At 34.6% G+C, this 13,818-nt stretch overlaps 1 protein-coding gene across 3 annotated transcripts in view; it reads left to right on the top strand.

Annotated features, from left to right (window-relative positions):
* Nucleotides 1-13,818, top strand: part of EPHA3 (EPH receptor A3) — a 349,448-nt gene that overhangs the window by 282,965 nt on the left and 52,665 nt on the right. For all 3 annotated transcript variants that reach the window (XM_077118666.1, XM_077118668.1, XM_077118669.1), the window contains exons 8-11: nucleotides 3,636-3,738; nucleotides 4,445-4,512; nucleotides 9,191-9,316; nucleotides 13,625-13,810. In XM_077118666.1, the coding sequence (XP_076974781.1) occupies nucleotides 3,636-3,738; nucleotides 4,445-4,512; nucleotides 9,191-9,316; nucleotides 13,625-13,810 (483 nt within the window). The remainder of the gene's footprint in view (nucleotides 1-3,635; nucleotides 3,739-4,444; nucleotides 4,513-9,190; nucleotides 9,317-13,624; nucleotides 13,811-13,818) is intronic.

Below are 13,818 nucleotides of genomic sequence, written 5' to 3'. Positions count from 1 at the left end.
TCCATGGATTGAGGGAGAGAAGAGAAAATGAGGATAGAAAGAAAAATTTTTTCCTCCCCCTCCCAATTTAAAAAAGAATTCTGAGCTAAGCAGTTTGATTTTTTTTAAATAATTTACTCTTAATGCTTTACCATAGAATTCTTCCAGACTTTAAAAATACATGGGAAACAAATGTACTTTTTCCTAGGGGTAAAGACAAAGATCTACTCTCCTTCTGTTTTTTTTTATTAAAATGAAATAGCCATGAAAATACTAAGGATGTTAAATCTTAATTGCAATGCATTTAAATTAAAAATATATAAAATAGACTGGTGTTTGGATTTCTTTACCACTTGCTTATTTTTTCCTAGTTTTAATCTTTTAATTACCAGCAAAGTTCTCATTTATAACATATGTGATATTTCTTAGTAAGGCACAGTGTATTCTGAGCTTGAATTTACACGGCTTTCTGAACTTGGTATTAGCAAACATATTGAGGCACACTTGAGCACATATTTTGCTAAAAGCTTCATAATATTATTTATATGTCAATGCTTTACATTTATTGTCATTCTCATTTTACAAATGAGGTTTCTGAGGCATAGAGAGGTGAAGTAAGCTTTCCAATGTTACACAATTGCTAAGAAATAGGTCTGATTCTAGGACTCATGCATTTATATGACAGTTTATAAAGCATTTCATAACATCCAATTTGATCCTGTTCTAAGCTAGTCAGATTCTATCATCTCCTTTTACACATGATCTAGGACTCAGAATTTATGTGTTTTTCCTGACGTTGCAAAGCTACTAAGTGATGGCTATGAGGCTAGAATCTCCAGGTTTTAGAGTTTCTACTCAGTGCTTCTGTTGCCCGTATTTTTTTCTTAAATGATGCTAAAATAAAACCGACAGAAAGCTTAGAGTGTAGAAAAAAAGGACTTTCTTAAAGGCAGCTTCCACCAAAGCAAAAAGTGAAAACAGCATGACATGTTTAGGAAAAACAGGTAATCCAATTGTTTCTGGAAACCTTCAGTGGTCAGACAGTGAATCTAGGATGTGAGTTTTGTGTCTAAGAAAGCCAGAGGTAATGTAGTTAAGCAAGGATTTTGGAGCCAAGCTGCTTTTATTGGCAGGATGATCTTGGACAAGTTACTTCAACTTTCCTTGCCTCAGTTCCCCTACCTGGAAATTGGTGAAGATAATTGTGTATAACTCAATAAGATCTTTATGTTGATAAAATTTACTAATACTTGTAAAGTGCTTAAAATATTACCTGGTATACTAGGCCCTTAATAAATGTGTATTTATGTGTTTTAAATACATAGTCCATAATTTGAATATCCTAAGAATTCAAAGACCAAAAATCTGTGGGATAAAGCTAAGTTTTAGAATTTGAAGATCCTATTGGATATTACTATACAAGAAAATGAGCCTGAGAGACAATCCCATTAGTATACCTGAACGTGTTACATCTCTATATGTAATGGTTTCGTTATAGAGAGGACTTTTCTTCCAGAATTAATCGTGAATGAGTAAATAGAGTATTTTTGTAAGTTTTTCACCAGGGAAATGATAGAATAAAAATATACAACATTTAATGAGCACCTACCATGTGCTCTGCACTGCTGTAAGTACTTTACTTGTACTAACTAATTTAATCCTTAAGACACCCATGCAATACCACACAGCTAATAAGCAGCCAAGTGAGAAAACAAATGCAGACATACTGGTTCATGACAAAGAGCTCCAAATCAGTCTGATTTAGGAAAAGTAGGCCAGCAGTATTCCTTATCAGAAGGTATTAAAATTGGAAGTGACTAGAAACAGGGGAAGTCATTTGATTTTAAGAAAACAAATTCGAATGGAATTGCTAAGAAGATAATACAATATATCAATTTTTAACAATATACGTACTAAATTATTAGATATAAAATCACACATTTAATCAATATTACTCATTCACGTATTTGTTAAGTTCAATAACAAAAATGATCCAGTTTAGCTCCATGCTTTAGAGAGTCCCCAGAATTCGTAGATATTTAGAACTAGATGAAACTGTATAGAAGTTCTACCTAGTTTAATCTCTGTTTCGATGAAAAAAAAAATAGCTGAATAGAATTTTTCTTTCTCCTATCATGTTTCCCCTGACAGTTTCCCTGAACTTTATTTATAAATTGGCTAATCAAAATTATTAGAAAATTTAGAACTTGCTGCTAAATTTAAATTTTTATTGCAGTACATAAAATGGAAAACAAAAATTGCAATTATTATATGTTAATTCTTGAAAATACAGTGTTGAACTATTTAACACGCGATTACAGATGAATAGTGCGGTGGTGTATCAGTTCAGGTCTTCAGGGCAGCAGATGCCAAAATGGAATTAGCAGAGCAAGAGCTTTTTGGAGGATAATCCTTGTGAAGGGTAAAGTGGGGGAAGTATAAAGAGTGGGAGGGAATTCTCAGACTGAGATGCAGGTTTAACATCCATGAAGGAAAGGGGAGAAAGAAGAAAAAACAGGGAGAAGAATCTCAGACTGCATTGTGACTCTGACATTCTTGACAAGCCAATGGGAAGCCTCTTAGTGAAGATTGCCTATTAGAGGAATCCTGCATTGGACAGAAATGGCCCAGCTACAGCAGACTTCTTCTGCTTAGCTATTGAAGACAGCGTGGTCAGTGCATGAAAGCTGCAGTGGGTCCTGGAGGTGCAGCAGCTGGAGGGTGTCAATTCACTGCACTCTTGGCAGCAGGGAGATCTGAGCAGGCACTACCAAGCTGACTGCCACCATGGTGTAAATTGTTTGCTGGTTGTAAAGAATAAAGCATTTGCAACAGTTTATATTATCAGTGTTCCATTCTGTCACACTCTGCACTCTTTTTTCAGATGCTTAGAGAACTTGTGACAACCTATCTACTGCATTTCTTAGCTTGTATCATCTCACTAATCTAAAAATTCATATTTTAGAGAAAACCTTCACAATTTAGATTTGGCTGGGGTGGAAGGTGCCATGTTGGCTTGTTTGAGGGTAGAGTATTCAAACAACTAAACTCTAGCATTCTTTTGATTTGTTATTTGGTCCTTTGTTCAACCAGCCTTCACAACAAAAGCAACCTGTGCAAAAGTGTGAACATATTAAAGACCTGTCCAGGGAATCTAGGATTAGGATGCTTATAGACTTTTCAACAGGAAAGATTTAGATAAGAGCTAAATCCTAAATGGCTCTACCTGTTGTGCTATGGAATTTGCATTTTCCTGAAAGTGGTGGAGATCCATGCAGAGATTTTAAGCAGAAAATGTTAATTCAGAATATCTTTGGATTTGAATATCTTTTCAAAGATGGTGGTTAATCGGATTAGAAAGCTTCTTTCCAATGAGGACAAAGAAAACCAGCCCTGCATATTTCACACAGTAGGCACTTAGGTAGGGTTTGACTGAAGGAGCTGAAAGGTAGTGTTTATCAATTGAAAAAGAAATAATCAGAAAAAGTATGCTAAATGTCTATTTGTTTATAGTAAATGAAGCATTCCTTCAATTGTAGGTCAGACGTTAAATCAATAAACATGATTTAATATATCAGCTCATCCATGTAGATGTTAGTTACAATGTGTTAATTCTTTTCTTTTCTTTTCTTGTATTTTTCCCTTCAACCTCACAGCTTTCTCCATCTCTAGTGAAAATAGCCAAGTGGTAATGATTGCCATTTCAGCTGCAGTAGCAATTATACTCCTCACCGTCCTCATATACATTTTGATTGGGAGGTGAGTTCACAGTTGTCTTGCCATTTACTTTCATTATTGCTTTGCTTTCTGCTCTCATTTGCTGTTAAAATTTGAAGAGGGTGGTATTTTACGTATTTTAGTATCTTGTTAAAAAGTTTGAATACAAAATGATTGGCTCCACTTCTATTCTAGGTCCTTCTTTCTCTTCTCCCTTTTTTCTTTATTTTTTATTTTATTTTCTTCATTGAATCCCCACCTCCACTCTCCCATAATGACCGCTTCCCTTCTCTCTTTTGACCTACCTCTAGTTTTTACTTTCTTTTTCCAATTATCCCCCCTCACTCTTCAAATATACCCCAGGTTCCTCAGATACTTTCTCACCCAGAGCCCTGGGAACACTGAACAGCAATAAACACTAACAATGGAGACTTTACCCTTCATTCATTCTAACAGTAGTTGTTAGAAATATACTATAAACACATTCTAAGACCATTATAAAAACTGAACTGAAGGGGTTTGCACAGTGGGGAAGCAACTCTGTATCTCCTCATTAGGCTGCTTTCCAGAGTCCCCAGAGAAGGAGGTTTTCTATAGTGGATTTAGAAAATATGAAGTCATTAAACTTTCAGTAAAGCATTTAATTGTTTGAGGAAAACACTTTATTCTGAGGTGCTTTGCACATTCTGAGCAGAGATCATTGAAGTATGTTTCCTTTATGTTTTCTCTTCTCTCGAATTGCCTATAGGTTCTGTGGCTATAACAAGTCAAAACATGGCGCAGATGAAAAGAGACTTCACTTTGGGAATGGACATCGTATGTTTCTTTCTTTCTTTTGGTTTTAAGATTTTAGTTCTAGCATTTGTTGATTTATAATTGGATAATATCCCCCTGACAGAAAGAATTCAAAAGTAGTTTTATGGAAGAATTGAACAAGGTGAATTATTTTTAAACAAAGAAGGAAATTCATGGCTCTACATTAAGTAATTTTTACATGGCTACATTTCAACATATTTTAAGCTAAAATAGAGGGTAATCCGTGGTTTACATTCAAATAACGCACGTGATGGGTAGTAGGAACTGCAGTCAGTTCTGCGTGGCTGAAATGCAAAGCGTATCTTCAATTTCCTTATTACCATTCCTTTGCTGAAGTCTAAATAGGAGCCTTTTCTGTTTCCTAACTGCCAAATAAATATAAACAATCTCTGTTTATGTAAAATTCCTTACTCCATTTTGCCAGCCAATCAGGAGAGAGCCTTTAAAATAAACAGCTTTATTTTGGAGTTATATGATATCCAACTGGTAGAAAAATGGGCCCTTCCCCCCCCACACACACATTTTAATACCAACCAATTTAACCTCTTTTATTATTTTCTAAAATAAGTATTCTTTTAGGAAACAAAGTGTTTACAACTAACAAAAAAGAATCTCTAGTTTTTTCCTTCTGGAAAAACAAATCATCCCAGGTGTTTTTTCTTTGCAAAACTGGTTTAGTGTAATGTGGCACTTACTAATTTTTTCCTTAGAGGGAATAGCATGATCTTATGAAATTAGTACCGAGTCTGTAGTCATGCTGATGTGCTTGAAAATAAACTCAATATAACCAAAGCAGTCTTAGACACATTGTTCTTTTTAGCATTTACTACCATCTTCTAAAGTTATTTTCAAATCGACATTATATTCAGTATCAGTCATTGAATTTGCATCTAAAAATGATAGCTTTAGTTGTAATTAAAGGGAAAACTTGCTTACCTATTGCCTACTTGTAGGAGGAATATAGTAGCTTAAAAGAAAACGGAAAGAATGTCTTCAAAACATAAATTGCTATGGGGTGAAAAGAATGCAGAAGTTTGCAGACCACATTGTTCTTTCCACTGAAGTTCCCTGCCATCTCATTGCAGAGTAACTATGGAATAGCTTCCAATCAGGTCAAAGTTCTGCCTTCCTAATACCAACATCTCATCCTTCCAGATTAGTTAGGTTACCAAATTTAAAAGTTATGAAACAAATGCATGAACACAATACAGATTTCTTCTCTTGGATTTTTTTTCATAGGCCTCCAAAACACTTCCTTACAATTGCATGTCTAAATTGCTGCATTCCTGTAGATTAAATTGCTCTTAACTTGAGTAGGACAATTGTTGTAAATATAGTTTTTAAAGCAAGACCATACTGACTTGGTTCTTTCTATGGGAATTATGAATCTCATGAATTTGGAACTTCGATAAATTTCTGTTTCTACTACAAGCAGCTTCCCCATCACCCCAGTCTGTTTCAGCTGTTCATTTTTATGGAGTATGTTGATACTTTAGTTTTCTTCAAGTGTACCATATCCTTATGATAAACAAACAAAAATGATGCATTTTATCCTAGCTGCATAATATAATTTATATGCATGCCATAAACTTTCTGTTTCTTAATACCACAGCTGGTTTATTTCAGACCATTTCTTTGGTATTACTTTAAAAAGCTTTAGCTATGAACTATTCCCTCCAGCCTTGTTACAAAACCTGTAATATTGCTTCAAAAGGAAAGAGATATGTTTCACCTCCTAAGATCCTGTCCCCTTGCCCTCTCTAGCTGGGCCTTCTTGCTTTTTTGCTATCCTTAGGGCAACTCATGCTGGTAAAATGGAAATGTAAATTATTGTGTTTGCACAGAATGAACTGTAAAGTTGTACAGCTTAACACATGTGCATGTGTTTATTATCTGGTTTTCATGACAGGGCCCAGTTACTCTGTATGTTGCCCTTAATTATTGGTGTGAAGGGATTATGTGCCTTGCAGCCTGAATCACCTGATTCCTCAAAACTCTGGGGTCAGCAGTTAAAACTCAGCAGCTAAAGCCCACACAGTGAACATACCGTTTTCCTTGCTCTGTGTGTGCATTTTTTCTACTAAATGCCATATGAGAGAAAAGAAGTTTACTTGGTTGTAATGAATAGCAATGAGTACAGTTGATTTTGAGAATGATTCTTTAATTTTCAGATTTTTCAGTACTGTGTACACTCTCTAGGGCTGATGGGTACTGAAGGATAGCTCTGAAGCATACATTCCAGGCTTGTTAAAGCCAGTGCTTATTTGAAATATTTGAGACATGTTCCCAACAGCTCATTTTATAATCTTCTCTGTAAAAACTGATATCAGAGAATCTCCTCCAAATTGATTTTTGTAGGTTCAGCAATGCAAAACATTTGTGATTATCTACCAGAAGAATTTTCAGTTTTACCTTATTTTTAAAAGTGTCATTTGGTTTCCTTGAAAATGATGCTAGATTTCTTTACCTTACTATTACTAAGTAGCTGCAAATCAAAACAGGCAGATCACCTGGTGTAGCCTCAATTTGACAGGTAAGTCCTAGTTAAAATGCAACCAAGTTTACTAAACAAAAAGATTTCCCCTAAGACTTCATTTCCTAACATGTTCTAGTGAAGTCCATGGTTACTTTTACTGTTTTCCTTACTCCAAAACAAGAAACAATAAGACAACTTTTGTTAATTTGTTACTTGTTTTAAAGCTCATGTATTTTAGTGATGATAATATATGAAATAGTTTTTGTATAATAAATAATAGCTCATAGTACTGAGAGGTAAATCTGGTACCTGTTTTATATAGGAAACAATGTTTTTAATGTTGCAGAAGCATGCAAACTATGTGAGTTTGAATGAAATGGACAATTTGGGGCCCAAATTCTACTGCTATGAAACCTCAATAATTAAAAATTGTAATTTAACATTCATAACAATGAAACTTGTAAAAATAGAAATAATATCTATTATTTATGGAACACTACTTAATAGGCATCATGATAGGCACTTAAATAGTATATTTTCAAGAACTTTCTCTCAGACTTAATTTAATCTTTTTGGCTGAGCTTTTCAAATTAGCAAACTTAAAAAAGTAGAGTTCTCATTTTAAAAGCTATTCCATTCACAGTTACCGCAAAGGAAAGGATAGATCTTGATGTGTCTCTATTTTTGTGGACATTGATTCCTTAGACATTGTCATCTTTTAAAGTTCTCCATCCCTTGCATCTTGACTGGAGAACAGTGGCTCTTTCACAGTGGCAGTGTCAGTGTCCGACAGAGTAGGAGTGGATTCAACCCAGTTGACCTCTCCTTTCCTACATTCTCCATTTATTCCCTCTTTCCCCCTTGTTGTCTCAATAAATAGCTGAGAAGAAGAGTTTTTTCTCCTCTCTTCTCTCTCAGCCACAATTTCTTTTATAATCCATTTATTCTGATGGTCTAACTTTCTTTACTGGAAGCTTTTGTGGACACTTTGCAGGAACTCAAATTACAGTGTGATATAATCATAACATTCGAAGTTGCCTTGTAGTTTAATGAACTGATCATTTGTTGGCACAGATTCTGAAATCTTGGTCTCATTAACTTAATAGTCATTGTGTTGAGGGTTTCCCTCAAGAACACTTGCTGGCATCTACAATTTTTACACCTATTTAATACAAACTGCAAAGCTGACACAAAGAAGTCTCTGATATTTGCAGAGTTTGTGTTGCCCTTTTGCCAATGAGACTCTTCCACTAAGAAGTGACATTGGAAAATACGGTGCATGATTTTATTTGTTGTTTCAGGACAAAAAAGCTTTTAATGATTTAGTGTGATTAACGAAAAAGAATACCATTAAGCATCCATGTCCTATCTTAAAGCAGTGTTACTAATATTTATCACTAAAATTAGAAGTATGTTTGTATGTCAAGATTTACAATTAGAATTGGAAGTAAAATCAGTAATATTAGTAGATGTTATGTGAGTTAAATTGTAACTTCTTTCGATGTTAGTGCATATTTATATGTGCTTTAATAAATAATAGCCTTTAGTAAATCTTAGGCTCCTTTTTTTAATGTATAGTTCTCATTCAGATAAATTTAGTTTATTTAACATTCCAAATTATCTTTATTGTGAGCTTTTTCTCAGTAGATCGGAACTCATTAATATTCTATCAAATCCAAAAATGACTCTCCTGTGTGCCAGACAGATGATATTCCATTTTACAGCCTTTAATTAATTTATCTAAAATTACATCCATTATATAGCCTTCGGAAAGTCCAATTACAAATATTTTGTTTTATTGTCTGGTTGGGCTGGAATAGATATTTAGTTACTACAGTCTCCATAAAATCATAAATGTGCAAATGGTATCATTGTGTTCACTTAGTGGTACAACTGTTGGCTAATTATTTGGCCTGTTCAGTTCTGAACTGTGTTCTCCTCCTTACATACCCTTCCTTGATGGCTGTTTTTGCAGAGAAAGCTGCTCTTGTGGTTTCTCTTTGTGTTTCATTTCAGGGAACTTCTTTTCTATAATTGTTCACCACTGCCTGCCAATTTCTGCGGTGCCATGGAATAACCTTACAGTTGATGCTCTTTTCTGGGATGGGAATTTACTTTTAACTGCTGGTGTTTTAACATAAAGTTTGCTCAGTAAAGGTTTTATTCATCTAGCTACAGTAATGCCTTTCTTCCTTTAACCAGTAAAACTTCCAGGTCTCAGGACTTATGTTGACCCACATACTTACGAAGACCCTACCCAAGCGGTTCATGAGTTTGCCAAGGAATTGGATGCCACCAACATATCCATTGACAAAGTTGTTGGAGCAGGTAACAGCCGTAATAGTCCCACTGCAAACCTAGCATATCAGTGACAAGTTTACAGCTCTGAATAAGAATGCTGATTGAGACTGCTAGGGGTCTCAGGACTCAGTATATTGCTGTGGAAAGAGACACTTTCTGATTTCATGATCAAAGGCAGGCAATAAATAAATGAAGGGGTATTTAATGGAATGGAATGATTTCAAAGGTGCCAGACTTACAGACTCACAGACCATGGCTGGCTTTTAATTTATTGAATTTCAGAGGCGGCAGCAGAAACAGCTCAATCTTCCCCTGGCTACGCTGATCATGTGTCACAAAGCCTATTTGGTTAAATAGGGTTAATAGGATAAAAGTGTGTCCCATTTTAAAAGACCATCAGGTGAATATTTTGAGTCACAGGAAAAAAAGTAATTTTAGAATTCTCTGTGGAATTAGAAAAAAGCACAAAATAAAATCATAATTGATGCATTTTGTACAAACTCAATCATCGCTATTTTGTATGGTTGTTTCAGATAAAACATGAAGTGCTCCATTTTAATACTTTCCTGTGACTTTATATAAACTCAACCCTAAATTCATTAATACCTATGGAGTGGTTATTAATAGCAACTGCATATTTCTGTAGAAACTATCAGCATTTCTAAAATAATATTTCCTGTAATACCACATGAAAACATGTACATCCACACTATATACAAGGTACATGGGAATCAAACAGTATTTAAAAGTAAAAATTAACCATGCTTAATAGTTTTACCCCATCATCTCATACTTCAATATTGCTATGTTGATGCAGAAATTGGAGTGAAAGATTGAGAAAATAGCTCATTGTATTATGTATAAAATATCTGATTACATCTTCTGCAAGGACAATATAGATTCTATATATGGGTAGTGTATAATTTTGTCTGTTTTTTTTCCCTGTATGCATCCTTAGATGTATACATCTAGATGTATACATCCTTAGAATTCATGGAGGAAAAACTGAGTAATTCATAAACTGGTGACTCTTAAAAGAAAATTAGAAAAAACTAGAATTTTTTTTCGCAGTCTGATATCAGAATATGCATATTGGCCATCCTACTCTGTATGCATGCTCAGCTATATGTTGACCACTCTCTTTCATTTGTGAAGTCCTGTTTTGTGAACCACTTCATGGTAAAAACTTTTTTTTCTTCCTGGTTTTTATGTTGCCCCACAAGAGTGCACTGTTCTCTAGCATGGAAGCCAAAGCAGCTTATGCAGCACAAGGGTTTTGCACACTCAGTTGGACGATCTAGTGAGAGGAGGAGAAGTTTACTAATATTCAGCCAATATGCAGAAGGCCAGGCAGACACATTATCACTGTACTCTGAAACACAGAAGTAAAACCTTATAAGTGTGGTTGATATTGATAGATTCAGAAATCCAGAGTGCAGTGGTGTGAAACAAAGCATACTCATTAAAAATGGTAACAGATTAATGAGATGGGGGGAGAGCTACTTTTACCCAGCCACTTAACAATCATCTGGTGCTCAGGAAAGATTAGGACAGAGCCTCTTTTTCCTTTCTCTCTCTTCAGATATATTTATAAATAGTTACACATATATGCTATTTCAAGATTTTGCTGACAGTGTTAACTTTTGCCCCATTAAGAGTAATAAAACTGTCCCTATTTTGTTTGTAGAAGGTAAATTTTCAAATGATAAAATTAAAATGGAGCCATGAAATTAACCTTCTCAAAGTAATAAAATTTTGTTAATGAGGAATTCATTATGACTTATTCCTAAATTTTATTCCCAAAACCAACCATTATTTCAAAGATTAAATAGAATTTTTCAAGGGACAAAATATTCATTAAGCCTACTCATAAATCCCTACTCTTGTGCTATTTAATTTTATTAGCCATTTTAGAGAAGGGTTTTCTCCATTTCTGCAGATGAGGAAACAAAGGTAAAAGAATTTCAAAGTCCCATGGTCACAGTGCTATTAAGTGGGAAAACAAAATTTGAATCTTGTTCTCCCAATGTCATAATCCATGCTGGCCACTGAAGATCATATAAATATATTTTTGTAGGATTTTTCTGAGGATTAAATGAGATAATTCATGTGTAGTTCTTACATGATACCTAGGCATTGCTCAATTTATATTTTTATTATGTACCTCTTATTGTAACAGTAAGAGAGTGGGCTTTGAGGCTAGTGTCGAGGCAGTCAGGCTCCAGGATCCATGCTCTAAGCTGCAGCGCTGTCCAACCTGTCCAGGAAAATGAAGAGCAATTTGTCACTTAGAATAAATTGTGTCTACACAATTTATATAGCTTAAAACACATCATATTGGCTCATAGTAGTGACAGAATTTTCAGAAACTGAAAATCATGGATGCCTTCTTATGGTATAAATACCCACACATAATTTTTATACCACGTGAACTGTAGCTTTCTGGAATGTGCAAGGAGAGAACCTTGTTTAAAGAGAGAAATTCTAATTCTTGTTTACAAATTATAACAATGATGTGCTTTGCACCAGAACTTCTGTTCCTCGTAATATTCCCACATCTATAATGACATAATCTCCTTTGGATTTAGAAAGATTAATGCATGTTCTCAAGTTCAGCCCCCCAGTTCTCCCTACCACCCTAAGGAATACTCAAACCCAAGTGTTTACCATTTTATCTCTGTGGTTTTCACAGTGTGTGTCACTGTTGCCATTTGATCAACATTTATTAAACAAATTCATGAACATCTGCCTTGGGATCTTAAGTGATGTTGCCAAGTTACAATCACTGTTTTGAGGACAGTGGCAAGACTGGATTCCTAAGAAAGGATTGAGTCTGAGGGGGGTTGGAGCTTCCTGGAGAAAAGCAAGACTTTTGTAATGAGGCAGCAGGTAAATCAATAGGACAACCCACTGTTTGTATGGATTGATTCAACCACTTGAGCAAAAAATTAGAGAGAAGAAGCATATTATTTCTTGCCACCTTCTCTCCACCTTCTGTATGACTGACACATGGGGCATGAAGCTGGTAGATAAATCCAAAGTAAGGTTGGATTAAGAATGGTACTCAATTCCATAGAAAGTCTAACAATCAATCACGTCATGAATCATAGCATATTTCAGAAAAACTTTCATTTGATATTAAAAAACATTCTTTCTTCAAATGTGTTATAAAACAGATATAATAACCCACACAATTTGGTTGTCTTCTTTGAAGAAGAAACATTCTTTGGATGTTATTGCTGTGTGCCAATCATTATGGCAGCAGTGGAGAAGAGAGAGACGGATGTAAAATGCATCTGCTCCCAGGAAGTTCAAAATCTAATGAAATAATGATAAATATCTAAGTATATTAGATAAAATATAGATAAAATACCTAATGATAAGATATCTAAGGAAGGGCCCACATGCATTCCAAGAAATCGTATGTCCGTTGGATTAGAACATTTAAAATTCAGCACCTATATTCAAGAAATTCTGGATTAACTGCACATGTAATGCAACTTTTTTTCTTTTTTTAATGCAAAAAAGTTTTTCTTTTGATTTTTTAAATATTTTATTTAAATATTTTATTGAAATATCACGCACCATACAGTCCACCCAAAGTATACAATCAGTGGCTCACAATATCATCACATAGTTGTGTATTCATCACCATGATTATTTTTAGAACATTCAACTTTTTTCTTGAATGCATTGAATCTAAGAAAATATTTCTAAATTGGTTCTACAGATAAGATATTTTACATTATATATTTAATACTGTTCTATCTTCTCCTCTTAGAAGCTGGAAATCTTTATAGCTAGTTTGTCAATAGTGCAACTCACCAATGTTTCAATAAAGTGAATTGATGCTAGATGATTTCTTTCTCATTTTCGAGAGAGTTTGGCTGCAAGCCAAATTGAACTTCTTAGTAAAAATAGAAGAGGTAAAACTAAAATTTAATCAAATATTAACTCATAGTATCTATTTTGGGTTGTTGATTGTCCTGAGAAAAGGCTAACTATGAGAACAAGGGGTGAACATTCTGATACAGCTTTCAACTTTCTTCTTGTTGTTTCATATTGCATTTGTCATAGTGTAGTACTTCAGAATATCTGAGGCTTCTTACAAAGTCCAATTTTCCAGCAGGGTGAGGTTGTATTAGAGTTTCCTTAGGAGCATCAAATTGTCATTTTACAGAATAATTTGGAGGCCTACTAATACATCATGCAGTGAAAGATAATATTTTTAAAGGAATTGTTGAGAGAAAGAGTTGCGCTCTAGGGATTTTTTTTTAAGTATATCATTGTTTATCTTCTGCTTTATAATAGGTGTTTTTCTCTGTTTTATAATAGGTGAGTTTGGAGAAGTATGCAGTGGCCGCTTAAAACTTCCTTCAAAGAAAGAGATTTCAGTGGCCATCAAGACTCTGAAAGTAGGCTACACAGAAAAGCAGAGGAGAGACTTCCTGGGAGAAGCAAGCATTATGGGACAATTTGACCATCCTAATATCATTCGACTAGAGGGAGTTGTTACTAAAAGTAAGGAA

The sequence above is a fragment of the Tamandua tetradactyla genome, chromosome 10 (assembly GCF_023851605.1).
Source record: "Tamandua tetradactyla isolate mTamTet1 chromosome 10, mTamTet1.pri, whole genome shotgun sequence".
NCBI lineage: Eukaryota > Metazoa > Chordata > Mammalia > Pilosa > Myrmecophagidae > Tamandua > Tamandua tetradactyla.
This window is presented reverse-complemented; position numbering and strand designations above follow the sequence as displayed.